Here is a 15,589-nt window from a genome sequence, read left to right as displayed (position 1 = left end):
GATCCACTTGTACATATTACAGCAGTCATGTCCTTTCTTTCCCTCCTTTACTTCTAGGTTTTGTGGAGTCTTTGTTTCGAGGTGCATTTTACATTCAACACCATTCTACATTCATGCAGTAACAAATTTCAGTCTTAAAACAGGTAGTCTCCACTACCTTTACCCCAGGATTTATTACATGTTGCCACTGCTAACTATGTTTTGGCAACTCGATGAACAGCTTTTTTTTTTTTTTTTTTTAAATGATTGCCATTTAATATTACTGGGTTTTACAATTAGAGGATGTTAACGAGCAAAGTTTCTCCTTCATTTTCTTATCACCAGCTTTCCCTGTTTTTGTTTTGCTTTTAAGTACAACAACTGTGGTTGCTGTGCCTTCATGGTGTTTATTAGGAAACTCCAGTGTCCGTCTTCAGGCACATGTGTATTTCATTCTTTTTCTCTGACCTTTTCATATCCACTGCTAGACACACAGCATGGACATATCTTACCACCACAGCTCCTCCTATGTTAAAACAACACATTCTGCTACTTCTTCTGTGTAGGATCCTACTCTTTGTTAGTTCTCAAAGAGATGTTTTGCCTCAGCTGCACTTGAGAATTGCTGCCTTTGTACATATTTCCATGTATACGCATTAAACTCTCCCTTTTGGCTGTGGATTACACAACTGCTGCAGCTGCTTCCTTGACAACTCATTTGGGCAAAAGCTGGTTATTTGCTTTCATAAAGTGCCATGCAGTATTCTATGTAGAGATGTATAGCACCGGACTACAGTTAGATCTCAGTGACTGTAACAATAGATACGCTTTATAAAGTAGAAAGAAACGGTTGCTGTACTTGGTTCCATCTGCTTAACCACTTCTGAATCACTTACATTACATCCACCTAGGATAACCTGCAATATGTCCTTTTTCTTTCACAATTGTATTCCCCTTTTATACCTTCTAAATAGGATTGCATTAGGTATGAATACTAAAAAAAATTTTTAACAAAATCGGTAGAATGTGACCATCTTTGGTACTTGAAATATGTTTTTAAAAATTAACTTTAAAATTAACTGTGACCTATTGGTATGTTCTTCACAAAGTTCTTTCCTTATGACTTAGTACAGTTTACATCCCATCTCCAAGTAAAAATAATCCTTAGCTCTTTCATACTGCATTCCATCTGCAGCTTCACAAAAGAGCAAAGCTTAATTTTCAATATCCCCCTTTGTACAGATGGGGGAGGAACAAGAAAGCAGCAGAGGTGACTTAGAGTTACAATTCAGGAAACTTGCTGCCCAAATTTTTCTCTATCCTATACAGAGAAAGTTTTAGAATGTGCCAATACAGAAGACAACATTGCATAAATAACGAAAGAGTTTTTGATGTCTGCTGAGCTAGGTTTAGAACTTTCTCTCCTCACTACTCAGTCTCGTTCCCACCAAAGCATTCAAAATGAGGAGACATTTCTCTGGCCATCAGTGTTAGGACAATCAATTGGTTTCTGTATCTACAATTTTTTAACAATGCAAGAAAATTCAGTCTTATACTTAATCATTCAGGTGCTCAGACCTGACTTGCTGTAGGTCTCTTCTTCGGATTCCAGTTCAACATATCACTCATAAGCTGTATTGCTTCATTACTTGCATTTGGGATGAGAGTTTTTAGGCTTATAGGGACACATTGTGGGAAACGGAAATTCATGGCAGAAGCAAGATGGTACCCTTCTGGCCAGTCACTCTGTTTCGAAGGAAAGAAAAATGAGTACCAAACAAAGAACAAAGACTATGTACCTTTGATGTATTAGATCAAATTTAATTTTATGCATCTTGAGCCACACTTCATCTGCGTAGCTCCTTCCTATATAGTGGAAAACAGGCATTCCTGTTTTCCATTACAATTATTACAACACCAGTGAATGCAGCATCAGTCTCCAGTGGCAGTCCTTCTCAAACTCTCCCGTAGGCAAAGGTGGAACCATCATTGTGGATACCCCACTTGGACATATTCTATCTGAACAAGAGTGCAGCAGTACCAGGAGCAGTACAGAACATCCCATCTACCACAGAAACGAGCTCAAACACCTGGCTTCAACATACCTTCTTTATGGGAATAGTAGACCTGAGGCCCTTCTATTCAGCATACTGTGGTTGTGTAACCACGATGCAGCCTATACAATACACCACTGATTCCACCTTTAAGATAGTCAATGATTAAATTACAACTAGATGCTATTGCAACAGAAAAAGCACCATGACCACCAGAAGAAAAACACTCAAAAAAACAAGCAAGTTAACTTTCCAAAAGTAAACCCTGAATTCCTTCATTGCTTGATAATTGCATTGTTTGAATACAGAACCATAGGATTATCAAAGACCTCAAGAAATCATCTAGTCCATGCCCTTGTCCCTGCCTGACAGGTGTTAAGTCTCAAAAAGCTTCGAGTTGCTGGCACTCCACAACCGCTCTAAACAGTCTATTCCAGTGCTTAATTATCCTCTAGATTAGAAAACTGTAGGTTTCTCTTATGACAATAAAAGACCATTGCTGAGTGTGCTATCATCCATGGATACCAAGGAGGACTATTTCTTTCTTCTCTCTAGAACAGCCTTTTTATACGTTAGAAGGTGCATTTCTTCTCTTTTCTTCTGGTCTTCCTTTGTGTAGCCTAAAGAAACCCAAACAATTGAACTCCTGGGTCTAGGCTTTTTAAGTTTTTCTTCTCTGGACTCGTGATTTTTCTCTCTTGAAAGGCAAAACTTTAAACTGGATGTAATACAGCAAGTGGAACAGAAGGATTAGTTCATGTGTCAGTGGACAATACTCCTTTCTCTACACACTGGTATGGTGTTTGTTGCAACAAAATACTGTTGACATACAATGCACTACATCCTCTTCTACAGATGTCCTAGCTGGATAGTTATCCCTAGATATTTATGCGACTGATTATTTCTGCCTAAGTACAGCACTCTACACACTACTAAAGAAGTTTTAAAAAAACTACATCTCTTAATTTTATAAAGAAACTCTGAATTCTAATCTTGTCTTCTAACATACTCAATCCCCCAGCCTGCTATCTACCAACTTAGGAAGTAAAATCTATTCCATCAGAAGGCCTTTAATACAATTTTAAAATTTCATCAGATGCAGAGCCACTCAAGAGTCCTATTCAATCTATCTTGCATTTTGAATGCTAACCAGTAAAGCTTACTCTCTGAATAAGGCTTTCAAAACAGGTATGCAATTACCATGCAGTTTGTTCATATAAATATGCTGATGAGAATGTTATGAGGGACAGCATCAGAAACCTTACTGAAGATAAGGTATGATATTAGTGCTTCTCCTCTATCCGCAACACTTGTTACACTGCTACAGGAGTAAGTTGGATTGATTTGATAGAATTTGGTCTTAAGATACCATGTTAGCTATTACTCACCTTTTTATGTACAACGGTTTTAGCTCTGTTAAAACAGTCTATGGTAATCAAAGAACTCAAATATAATTATAAACCACGTCTGGTTCGAATAAGTCTCAAGACTTCAAGTGACTTCCTATTCCACCTCAGAGAATAATTTGTTAATTTAAATTAATGGAGATAGACTCTTTCCTCCTCCGCTGCATCGCCCTCCTTTATTGGAGTTGGTGCCATCCTGTCTGCCAGAGGTAGTGATAAAGGAACAATTTAGAATGAAGTAGCAAGGGCTGTGTGTTGAACTGGTGAAGTACAGGGATAGGGTGAAAATAGTACAAGTGCAAAAATGAAAAATACATTTCAATTTATAAAAAAATGAATTTGGAATTATTTAAAGTGCCATTGCCAACCTTCGACTAATGAAAATGCATTTCGTTAATCTCTCCTTTTCAGATTGTCATCAGCTTTTTCATTAAATTGGCATACTACAAGCGCACCATCGCTGCCAGTACTTGAATGGTGCAATGTATTTATAAACAGTGCAACTATTTTATAAATAAAGCAACTTCATTGATAAAATAAATTTTATTTTGCCTGTCACTATTTAAAAAACCCAAACTCACATAAGTCATTAGTATGGTATTATGGACTTAAACAAAGGCAGGCAAATTGGAATGAAGGTAGCTTCTGGGCATAATTCCTGTAATTCCTTATTGCAGGATAATGGAATAAATGAAAATGTGTGTCTGAAAAAAAAATACTATTTTTAAAACTATCTGTAAAACCAGACTATTAAAATAACTGCTTATGTTTTTCAGAATGCAGGACAGTACTTCACTTGTAACAAATCCATCATTTGTTGCGATAATTCCTATCATAATATTTAAGTACTCTTCTTACACAGTGATCTCCCTGAAGAATGCCTTAGCATTGTTGTAAGGAGATAAAATTCCCAAGTCTGCCCAGCAGATGACAGGGGGCACAAAGGAACTAATTACAGCTTCCTGATCCTAGAGGGCTGACTTACAGTCTAACCCTTAGGGTCTTTAGGAGAGGCTACAGTTTTCTCTGAAATACTCAGCTGGTAATGCTCTCTGCTTTCCCAAGCAATCAGCTTGCTAGTCAGGGAACGACAGACTGTAAATAGTTATGATTTGCTTCTGTTAACTACTTACAAGGTTAGAGAAGAACCACAGCAGTCAGCTCAGCGCTGCTCTGCTACTACACACAGTGAAAATCTCTCTGATCTCCCTGCACTTCCAGAACTTGGTTATGCTATACATTGAAAACGTTCCAGAAGCTAGTATGTTGCTCTTTCACAGATATTCTTAATATACATCAAAATGTTGTTCTTACTATCCTAGACTTGTGAGCTGCTCAAAAAACATATGGGTTTGAAAACTCAAGTCTTAAATACTACTCATACTACACATTATTTCTGATGCACAATTGTCATAGCAAGCACTGTTTTACACATCATAGCAATTTTCACTTAGTCCTCTAGACTCAATTTTCACTTCCACAACATATCATCTATAACTCTCCACCTCTGACCTTTTACTCTGTGCTCTGTCATGAGTTTGCACCTGTTTCTCAGTAAGTTCTCTTGGATGCTTTCCCACCACTTCAAGCTCTGCATGTTCCTAGCTAAGCTTAATCTATTTCTGTTTTCTGTTCCTCACTTCTCTATTGATAACAGGTCCTTCACTGGACAAGAATTATGCTATTTTTTTATATCATTAGAACACTAATGAAAGTGATGTTTTTCTCTCCCACCCTTAGGTTTTCCAGATCTAGATACTCTGTGTTCAGTTATTTCACCAAGTTCTGTTTGCACCCATAAAGCACTGATATACATCTGCCATCTCTTACATTATTCTCCAAAGAATACTTTTATTATACAGTCTTTTTTCAATTTATTCAGAATTTTTAAGGTAAGCTTATTCTTTTATTGCATGTTCATATATCCATTTGCTAAAACAACTTTTTAGCTGAAGTAAATATAATTGCATACATTTTTATACGCATTACCCAAACCTTCTTTGTAATTTTAAATAGTATTTAGGCTGTCCAGAAAATAATTGTTTCCTCTCTAAAATACTGCACATTTTTCCTGCATTACTTTTTATTGCTAATAATATTTATGAGACATCTGTGTTTGAGATCAAATGTTTCCTTTATGCTTTAAAAGTAAGAAAAGCATAATTTGTCTTATTTATTCTATCTTCTACAAGCTCCAAATTCTGGGTGCCAGCCTAGAAGAGTTACACTTTCAGGAAAAGAAAGCAAATTGGCTGTGGCAAAATGAAATCCTAGGAGACTTCTGATTTTCTTTCCAATATGCATAGCTTCAGATAACTAAACTAAACAATTTTATGTGTCTTTCATCAGAGGAGAGCAAGGCTACACATAATGGTATGATATACAGCAGATGGTAATATACAACAACAGACTAGCATTACATGCCTTAACGGAAGCTTGAAAGAAATACAGATGAGAAAACCCTAAGTCTGCAGGAAACTTACTAAACCAATAATTTATATGTATGTTCTGAAAGAGAGGTAACATTCAATGTTTTATAATAATTTCATTTAACTTTCTTTTAAAATATATTTGTGTGAGTTTTTCTAAGTCTTACCTTCTTTGGAGTCCCTAATACTTGGCATATTTTGAAGATTTCATCTACTTCACTTGTGCCTGGGAAAAGAGGTCTTAGTGTGTATAATTCAGCCATTATGCTGCCAACTGCCCACATATCAATAGGTGAGCTATAAATAGATGATCTTAGCAAAACTTCAGGAGCACGGTACCTATGAGGATGGAAAGAAATAACAGATAAATTAAAATGGTAAGAGAGAGGTAATTAATTAAGATAATGTATTAACTTCTTAAAATACTTACCACCTGGTAGAAACATAATCTGTATAAGGTGGCTGAGACCTTAGTTCTCTAGCCAAACCAAAATCTGCTATTTTCACAAGTTCTGGTCCAATACAGAGAAGGTTTTCAGGCTTCATATCTCTATGAAAAAATCCTGTAGAAGACCAGACAGAAAAGAACAGCAAATTATCTTGTCCTCACTTCTTAAACAGCAACCTCTAATAGAATAATCCGAAATTTACTTTGGCATGTTTTGGAAGAATATAGCTTTTTTTTTTTTTTTTTTTTAATTCAACATAAAAGAATGGTAACCATTCCCCCAATGATCACACACATTTTTCCTCCAGTGATTATTACACCAAGTGCTCTTAAATTAACAAATGTAAACTGAAAATGAATTGGCTATTGCAACAATATCAAATAACAAACCAATTTCAGACTGAAATCTTTTGCAAAAACTACAACTGCTTTGTCAGTTTTGGATAATGGAAAACTGACCATCTGACACACTTACTTGATTTATAAAATTCCTTGAATGATTTTTAACTAGTTTATTTATCATTGTGACAACAATTTGCAGACACAGACATATAAGAGATACCAAAATTCTGCTCAGGAATGCCAATACTAGTAATGCAGGCACACAAAGTTTCTTTGATGCTTGCTGCTGGCTTGAGCACCTATATACCTGGACAGCGATTAAGTTGCTAAGCAAATCAATTCTGCTGTTTAATTGGTACACGCGATTTGTTAGAATATAAATAGATTTGATTGAAATTCACTTGCTACAGTAAAGCATTCAGTTTCTGCATGCAGAAATTGATGACCACAGTAAGAAATTGGCTGAAATTATTAGTAAAATGTAAATGTTCAAATTTATCATACCCATAATTCCCAAACATTTATGGTCAAAACAAAATACTAAATATTGTAACTTAGAAATGGCAGTTTTTCTTAAATTCTAATTTTCTCATTTATTTCATGTAGAAATGAGGAAGGAAAATAGGATATCAATAATCAGAGAACAGTATATGATCTTGATCAGAAAGACATGAAATGGCAATTTCTGGGTATTTGGTAGTACTGAACAGAACTAATTATTTATCTGAATTCATCAACAGGCCTCAGCAGGGTACATGAAAGCCCAATATCACTGGGAACATTGTTTCTTATTTCATTTTCAGTTAATATTTTGTTGTCTTTGGAAAGTTTTAAGGATACCAATGTAATGTGAAGGACAGGTATGAAATAAGAGTTGAGCAAGAGAGTAAATTACTACTTTTTTAAATGCAAAGGAACTTAATACCAGTACTTCAGAATGCAGTTTGCAGACAGATATTAAACATGAGTATTAAAGTTTTGTAAATGCTGTAAAACTTCTTATTGTTGTTGTGAGCACACAGCACCTCTTATTTACACTGTGCTTGTAATTCCTAGAAAAGTCCCATCTCTTAAAATATTTAAATCCAGGTTGTATTTGAGAAAGAGACTGTTTGAATTTCTTCATGAACAAATTATTTTAATATTGCTTTAGATATAGGGTATCATATTAGTTTTAGTATCTCAAGACAGGAGAAACTGCCATCTGTAAAATGTATCATAAATGCTCCTTAAATAGATCTTTTTGAGGAAACAGAAATGCGTAGTATAGCATAGCATACAAGTTTCTTTAGTTTGTTTATTCATCTGGTAACTAAGGTGGAAAAAAAAGTACTGAACAGTGTATGAACAGTACCCAATGCTTTCAAAAAGAAAGAGGAAAATCTGAATATAGGAAAACAAAATGTAACTTCAGATATGGTTTAAAAATGCACCATACTTGAAACAGGTAATAATAATTTTTATTACAGATAATTAATAGCCTTTGCTAGATATTTTTGTTCATGTTATTACTGTGCATTATCTTACTTTCTAAAAAAAGTGCTACACAGTTAAACTCTAATATGAAACCTACCGTGTTTATGGATAAAAGCTAGCCCTTGTAATATCTGATACATCATGTTTCTGATGACTGACTCGGGAAACAACTTGTTTCTGTGAAGAAACAGATTAACAACTTCACATAATTAAAAAAAATAGTGTATTTTCAGCACATATGTATTTCTTCATTTTGCACAACACATCATGAACAGATGAAAACAGACCCGTCAAGTCTTGCGCACAAAGTAAGACAGATGCAACTAGCTCTCATCTCAAAACTTGCTTGCTGCCAGGCCTTAATTTCACTTACTTTAAGTGCTGTAGAGGGACTTCTCTGCAGAGAGGTTCATGATACTCTCTCTCTGTAGAAGGTGGTTGGCCAACAGTGTGCTTGACCGGATGAACGTGGAATGCACAGTAACGTAGCAAGCAAGAGACCACACAGCGCAGCACTGGGGTAGATGTGTTACCCAGTAGGTACCCTTAAGGGAACCCTGATGGAGAGCAGTGCTTCTCAGCCGTAGGGTAACATTGTGCTAATATCGCTAGCAGCTATCTCAGGATGCGAAGCTAAGAGCTTTGCACATTAGGAGATAAAGGTGCATGACAATGTCTGAAGGAAACGCACATTAAAGGCAAAAGAATTCAGCAAAGAAAAATGTTATCGAAGAGGCAGGTCCTATTCCAAAGTCCACCTTGCAAGCCTTGCTACGTACTGTTTGTCCAAGATTGCAACGTCACACAGTTAGTCCATATATAGGTCTTTCTTATAAGCATGCATGCATGTACATGCAGATGACCATCCCCACCTTAAGCCAAATCCATGAGCAAAAGCGGAACAAACAGTATTTATCCAATCCTTCATACATTAAAGTGAAGGCTAATAAAGAAAAAAAAAAGAATTTGGAATTTCTCTCATGGCTCTACACACCAAAGACATGCAAACTGTTGTGTTAACAACAGAACAAACTTATTTCCAAAAGCATTACAATATGCAATATTGTAATGCAGAGCAATGCAGAATTCTACCCTCAGATAAGCAGGTGCAGCAACTCCTGTTCGCATCAGTGGGGCTGCAAGAAGAGCCAAAACCAGAAATTCCAATGTGTTCTTCAAGATAGCATAAGAATCATTAAATAAAGCATGGTAGCACGCTATTTGTTTTGTGAAAAAGACATACCTGTCCTTCATTAACTGATAGAGATTTTCCTTCATGTATTCAAATACAAAGTAAAGGTGGTCATTTTCTCGTATGACTTCTTTCAATTTTATGACATTGGCATGATTTAGCTTCTTCAGAGACTGTAATAGAGCAAAATATGTCTTCAGATAACTTGACAGTGACTTTGATTCCTTATCAGAACTAACTTTTTGACACGTAAAAGTTTCTAGCACAGAATTTACAAAACACGTCCATCTGATAGTCCATATTTATCTTGTAATCTCCATTTCAAAGAAAAACAAAATAGTATTTTAAATTAATTTCAAAATAAAAGCAGCAACAATATAAATAGTAGTTTAAAACATCTATTTCTAGGGTTTACATCATAGCTGGGGTGAAGATTAACACAAAAACCTAATTCCCTACAACGAAAGAAAGTGCCGAAGCTGTAACAGCTCTTGCTCACAGAACTGAATAAGAAAACCCAGCAATTTTTTTGTTATGAAACTTTCACGAACAAGGATTCTCTTACAGGAGTTCTTTTTGGACATACTGATTATGTGCAATCTCCAGTAAGTCAAACCTAAATTATGGATACCCAACTCCTTTGATAGGGAGTTTTGTATAGACAGAAAATCAGACACCTGATGGGATGACTTGGAATTTAAGCCCAGGAATTCAAGTGTTATTCTATCATTTGGCTAGCCCAAACTCCCAGTGCTTTCTACAAATGCCCCAAATACAGGATATAAGGGCTGGATATACACCTAGAAATCGCCCCCCCCCCCCCTTCGTTATCTTCTCTCAAAGACAAGAGGCTTGGCTATGAGACAAGGCCACTGCTTGAGAATAGTGGGATATTCCACAAAGCAGCGGGAGCTCTAGGAGTGCCAGCAGCTCATGGTTTTGTGGAATCTGTCACCCCCATTTAAAGGGTTCACAGAGTCTGGCTTTATGCTCAGATATTGTAGATGCCCTTTTCCTTCATGCAAACCTAACCAGACACTTATTTTTAAATGTGGTGCGTTCACCACTTTACCTTGACTTCTCTCAAATTCATACATTCATCCCATGAATAGAACTTTCTTTTCATTCTGAAATACAAGTTCGAGATAAAGTATTTTCAGTGAACAGTACAGAATGCTTTTAGAACAAAAAATCTCAACATGTCATTTTCCAAGTGTAGCATTAGCTGTATTAAACTCAATTTAAAACGTTCCAGAATACCCATCAGCAACATAATTAAAAACAAACTCAACTCTTAGAATTGCTAGAAATTTAAGTGTTTGATGATTAATCACTGCAAACATATTTTTAGAGGAGTAGTTAGCCAGAGAGACCATGATACTCCAAGGTATTTATAAAAACATCAGGGACACAAAATCCCTTTGTATCATTTGAATTGTGCTCTTAATAACGAGGAAAGCAACAGTGACACTGCACATAAAACATGGATATTTCAAAGCAGAAAAATCACCTCTTTGTGCCCAAGTTGCACATTCTAGGAAAACGAGAAAATTATATTTTTGAAATCTGCTTATCTTGACTGCTTAACATTATAATTAAGCATCTGACTTGATCAGTCATTTTTACAAACCTGTTCCAAGGTATTAAATGCCAAATGAAAAAGGTTTCATTTTTTCAAGCAATACTCATATATATATATACAACAGCCTCTAAACTAATCATTATATATAACAGTGTAATACATTTATTTGTAAGTCATGCGCAGATAAAAACATGGATATTTGGTGTTGCTAAGATCTTGGGACGGGGTTGTGAATGTCGTTATTTGCTGTGTTTCTGTGAAGTTCTAGTGCCTAGAGTGAAGAAATTTAAACCCAAGATTTTCATTTAAAATAAACGCATCTTTAACCAAAACTGTCCCCCCTCAAATCCCAAACTTAAAAATCACACAAAAGAATTCCAAATCCTGAAATCATGAGAATGAAAAACACTTCCCACAAAATGTTGTTCCTTTTGCCTAAAAATAATGAAAATAATCAATTGCAGATTTTTTTTTTTTTTTAAGCTTAGATTAGTATTATTAATTTAGGCAATGGTACTAGCAGTATATGGAGAAACCTGAAATTCTCAGAAATCCTTAAAACAAAAGTCAGTCAATTACGTTACAATTATCTTTCTGCAGTAAATCCATATATGGAGTAAAAAAAAAATCTCAGCACATAGAATTTCTGGTATTTCAACTTACACTTTACATCCTGCTTGCAATTCTGTAGGAATACAAGGAGAACTTCCCCACTCCTCTAGTACAATTTTTGTTGTTTTGTAATAATCTTTTTAGGCAAGTATGACAATGCTGATGATTACGCACAACACAACTTTATTAGACCCAAGGAGACAGCCTTTATTTACCTGACCAGACTGTTACTTGGGAGTTATCATTGTAGCAATATCTGAAACTTAATGCAGTACCTAAAAAGATTTGGGGGCGGGGGGGGTAGGAAGGTATTTCAAATCTACAGATTTCAAATTCTTACAATTTGTATAAATACACAAACTCCCTAATTAATCAACTGCATATTCAGTTTTGCTTTTCCTTTGGTGTTGGCCTAACAACATTTTTAGAAGGAAGCATGTCTGAACCGAACAAAAGCAGCATGCAATTTTATAAGCCAAGATAAATCAGTAACTTAGACAAACTGATGTGTGTCTCTATTGATCTGTTAGCTGAAGTCTGACCCACGATCACCTCGTTAAGCATCTTAATTAAAAAAATTAATTTTATGTTGATTTCCTTAAAAAGAAAAGGGAAATTTTCTTCTATTATACACAGATGGCAGACAACAAAGTTAAAAGTGAGAATCTTTAAGCTTTTGCAAGTACCTTTACTGAATTTAGATGTTGCATACCTTTTGATAGCCACAAGTTCTCCTGACTCATTGCTCTTCCCCATCAACACACTGCCATAGGTGCCATCACCTAGTTGTTTCATGATTGTGTAACGGTTCATTTTTTTTTTTTGAGACCTGGATAGCCAAAAGCTTATGAATTCTAAATGTCTTCTGTTTTATTAAAGGATTCTATACTCTTTGATTTTCTTCGAGAAATCTTCTTCCAGACTGTTTTACGTTGATGAATGTCTTCTCATAATGGAGCAGGATATTCACTAGTCTCCTCCAAATTACAGCTACTTTGAGATCCAGATATAAAGTTTAAGCAACAGAAGAACATGGTCATTCACACATAGATCCTTACAAAAAAAAAAAAAAAAAAGAAAAGGGAAATATGTAATTTTACAGTATTTTAGGAAGGAGACACTCTACTATTTGTATCTAACAATAACGACCCCCAGATCCATATGTGTTCTTTAAATAGAACACTTCAATGTAACTAGTTCCTTTAAATCCTTCAAACCACAGAAGGTGCCTAGTCTAGAATTAGGGTTAGAGTAAGCAGGGACTGGAGAATCAAGCTCAAATCAACTGGCATCTATTGTCAGCCTACCTCTATAGGAGATGGAGAATTCAGCATGCAACTCCATAGTCCTTATCCTTATGCCTGAATTAGCTACAGGCTGGTGAGGCTGTCCAAACAGATTAACGAACTCAAATTCAGCTGGTAACAAGCCTCAGGCATGAGATTTACAGGCTTGGCAAAATTCACCAATAAAATTGGCCTCTTGTGAGTATGAACGCAACATTGTCAAGTAGACTAGCCTGCTGTGTAAAGGAAACACCTGCGTGGACAATACACCAATGTTTCTAAGCTGTTATTACTTGAAATGCTGCTTCCGTGGAGGAGTCATAACATGTACCTTGTTACTCACTGCTGCCTCTGTTACCAGGGAGGAATCTTACATCAGCTGTCAAGATGCCAGTAACAAGTGACCTAGTGGACATCTCAATTTATAATCTTTGCACCAGACAACCACCAGTTTGGCAGTGAAAAATATAAAGAAGTTTTTATCCATCCCCCTAAAAGCCATCGCCACACTAAAATAAGATCACTGGTTGATAACGTATTCCATAACAAAGCTAAAAACCAGATTTAACAAAAAGTAACAATCACAGACAATTCAAATTATGACTGGGTTTTAAATTGGACTTTCATATATTTAGGCCTATTGTTTTTCTCAGAATTCAGCTTTATATCTTATTCCCCAAAGTGCCTGCACACACTCTAGTCTTTACTACCTTGAATAATGCCATTTCTTCAACAAGACTATTTGTTGACTCCAGTAATAAGCAGATGATCAAGTGTTTATGCCAAGTTAACATACATACGACATACATATCTTGCAAGTTATCAATTGTTTTATATATATATATATATTAAAAAACCAAACCAAACACTTTCTGAAAGTATTCTAATACACATTTTACAATACAGCATCTGCATCTAAAGCATCAGCAAAGATAAACTGTGCATGCATTTTGCATCTAAGTACACATAGGCATATAACAAGAAGTGAAGTTAAATGTAACAGGATTTGGGTGCCTGTGTTTCTCTGTTTCAACAAATATCATTCTACATTGTTTAAGATGTGGTTTTCAGAGGGGATTCAGCAATATCTGCCAAAGATGGCCCTGGCCTGAACTCCTAGAGTTGCATACGTTAAAAATTTGGAGCACTCACATGCATTTCATGCCAACCTTTTGCTCTCTAACAAAGTGAACCAAAATACCAAGATGAAAACCTCTGTTTTTCTTGTCTTGACTTGTCTTGATCACCGAGAGAACTCATATAGTGAGACATCATCAACTGAAAACTAACCAAATGCAGTGGAAAAAAGGACTGCAGGTATCACACTTAACTCGAAGCTCTTCTCCAACTTTTTAGAGAATTCATCCTTCGTACAGAAGTATCTAAAAAAATTGATAAGATTTCTGCGGACAACTAAACAGTCAATTTTACGGCAGTACTATGGCATGTGGTAGTCTGTAGGAAACGCTGGAGGGTGGCAGAGGTTTGCTGACCAAGAAGTTCAGCACTGGATCCTGCAAGACACTAACCGCCACCGTCCATCGATATTAGAATAAATGAGGCTGCCAAGTACTTGCGTTTATCAGTCTGGTGTGGCATCAGGGTCAGGGGCTTCTTTCGCTTTTACTGGAATTACAGAGCATGATGGGTTAGAACATAAATGCCCTAGAGATTCACATTTCACTACAACAGACTTTGGCACACTTTGTACTTTGCACCACACATACCCAGCTCAGGTGTGCAACTTTTTCTCTGTGGTCTCTTTTTTTTTTTTTTTTTTTTCAAATTTGCAGTTCAGTTTTCTCTTTTGTACCAACCCAGGGAAAAACAAGGGCTCAATCTAGCTTTTCTGGTTAATGCAAGCCTCTGAAGTGGCCTTTCCCATCCTAAAGCTTATATGATATTATTTCCTCAGCGATATGAAGCTCTAAAATGTAAAATTGTCATAATAGTCAACTACCAAACTGAAAAGAGAAATCCTACTGTAAACAACAGCTTGTTTTATACTCTTAATGACAGACTGTCCATAATCTCTTCACACAGGATTAAGGAAGGATTAAAGCAGGGGACAAATAGAGGACAAAATACAATAGCTTGAAAGAATCTAGTAATTTGTGGAAATTTAGAGAAGCTGAACAAGTACTAAATAATTTAAGCAAATTTTCACTTTTACTATATTACTGGTGTTTTATTTTAAGCCCTAGCAACAACTTTAAATTATTTTAGATGCCTGAATTACGTTTCAAAATGTAACGAATAACAGCAAATCATCTGCATTTCTGCTATACAAGTATTATGCATTACCAAAAGTTTTACATTTGCATGCTAAGTAGGCTACTCTCAAATTAAAATACAAACTAGGATATATGACCTGATAAAGACCTCCCACACAGATAAGCAAAACACTTACAGCCCAATTTCACCAACCTGTTTACAGTAACTGCTGAAATCACCAAAACCGTTCACAGAGCATGGCACTACTCTCAATGATCCAAACTGGCAGTATTGCACAGTGCAGAACGTATGCCGATACAAATTTTAGAACTTAAAAAAACCCACAGCCACAAACCAACAAACAAATTGTTGCTACAAGAACCTGCTTTGTAGTGACTGTATGTTACTAAAGCTGACAGTAATCAGGTCCATGACAGATGGATCCAGTTCTCGAGATTAACTACAAATCCATTACTCTAATCAAAGACCAGTGGTTATTTAAAAGCATGACTGCTCAGCTGCAAGCAAGAAGTTAACAACATGGCAATAAATACTTGTACTTTCAAATA

At 35.9% G+C, this 15,589-nt stretch overlaps 1 protein-coding gene across 10 annotated transcripts in view; it reads right to left on the bottom strand.

The window, feature by feature from the left end:
* MAK (male germ cell associated kinase) overlaps positions 1 to 15,349 on the bottom strand; it is a 29,854-nt gene extending 14,505 nt beyond the window's left edge. For 7 of the 10 annotated variants that reach the window (XR_008233088.1, XR_008233069.1, XM_052773958.1 and 4 more), the window contains exons 1-8: positions 15,234 to 15,349; positions 12,233 to 12,573; positions 10,399 to 10,453; positions 9,378 to 9,499; positions 8,232 to 8,311; positions 6,299 to 6,431; positions 6,036 to 6,207; positions 1,558 to 1,725 (exon numbers count right to left, since the gene is read on the bottom strand). Coding sequence is in view for 8 of the 10 variants with exons in the window: in XM_052773958.1 (XP_052629918.1) it covers positions 1,558 to 1,725; positions 6,036 to 6,207; positions 6,299 to 6,431; positions 8,232 to 8,311; positions 9,378 to 9,499; positions 10,399 to 10,453; positions 12,233 to 12,333 (831 nt within the window). In the remaining 2 variants the exon portion in view is untranslated. Of the gene's footprint in view, positions 1 to 1,557; positions 1,726 to 6,035; positions 6,208 to 6,298; positions 6,432 to 8,231; positions 8,312 to 8,507; positions 9,054 to 9,226; positions 9,271 to 9,377; positions 9,500 to 10,398; positions 10,454 to 11,068; positions 11,180 to 12,232; positions 12,574 to 15,233 lie in introns of those variants that run through there. The other 3 variants (XM_052774121.1, XM_052774594.1, XM_052774520.1) reach the window with 3 other exon arrangements.
* Between the last annotated feature and the right edge of the window lie 240 nt (positions 15,350 to 15,589).

This window comes from Harpia harpyja, chromosome 1 (assembly GCF_026419915.1).
Source record: "Harpia harpyja isolate bHarHar1 chromosome 1, bHarHar1 primary haplotype, whole genome shotgun sequence".
NCBI lineage: Eukaryota > Metazoa > Chordata > Aves > Accipitriformes > Accipitridae > Harpia > Harpia harpyja.
This window is presented reverse-complemented; position numbering and strand designations above follow the sequence as displayed.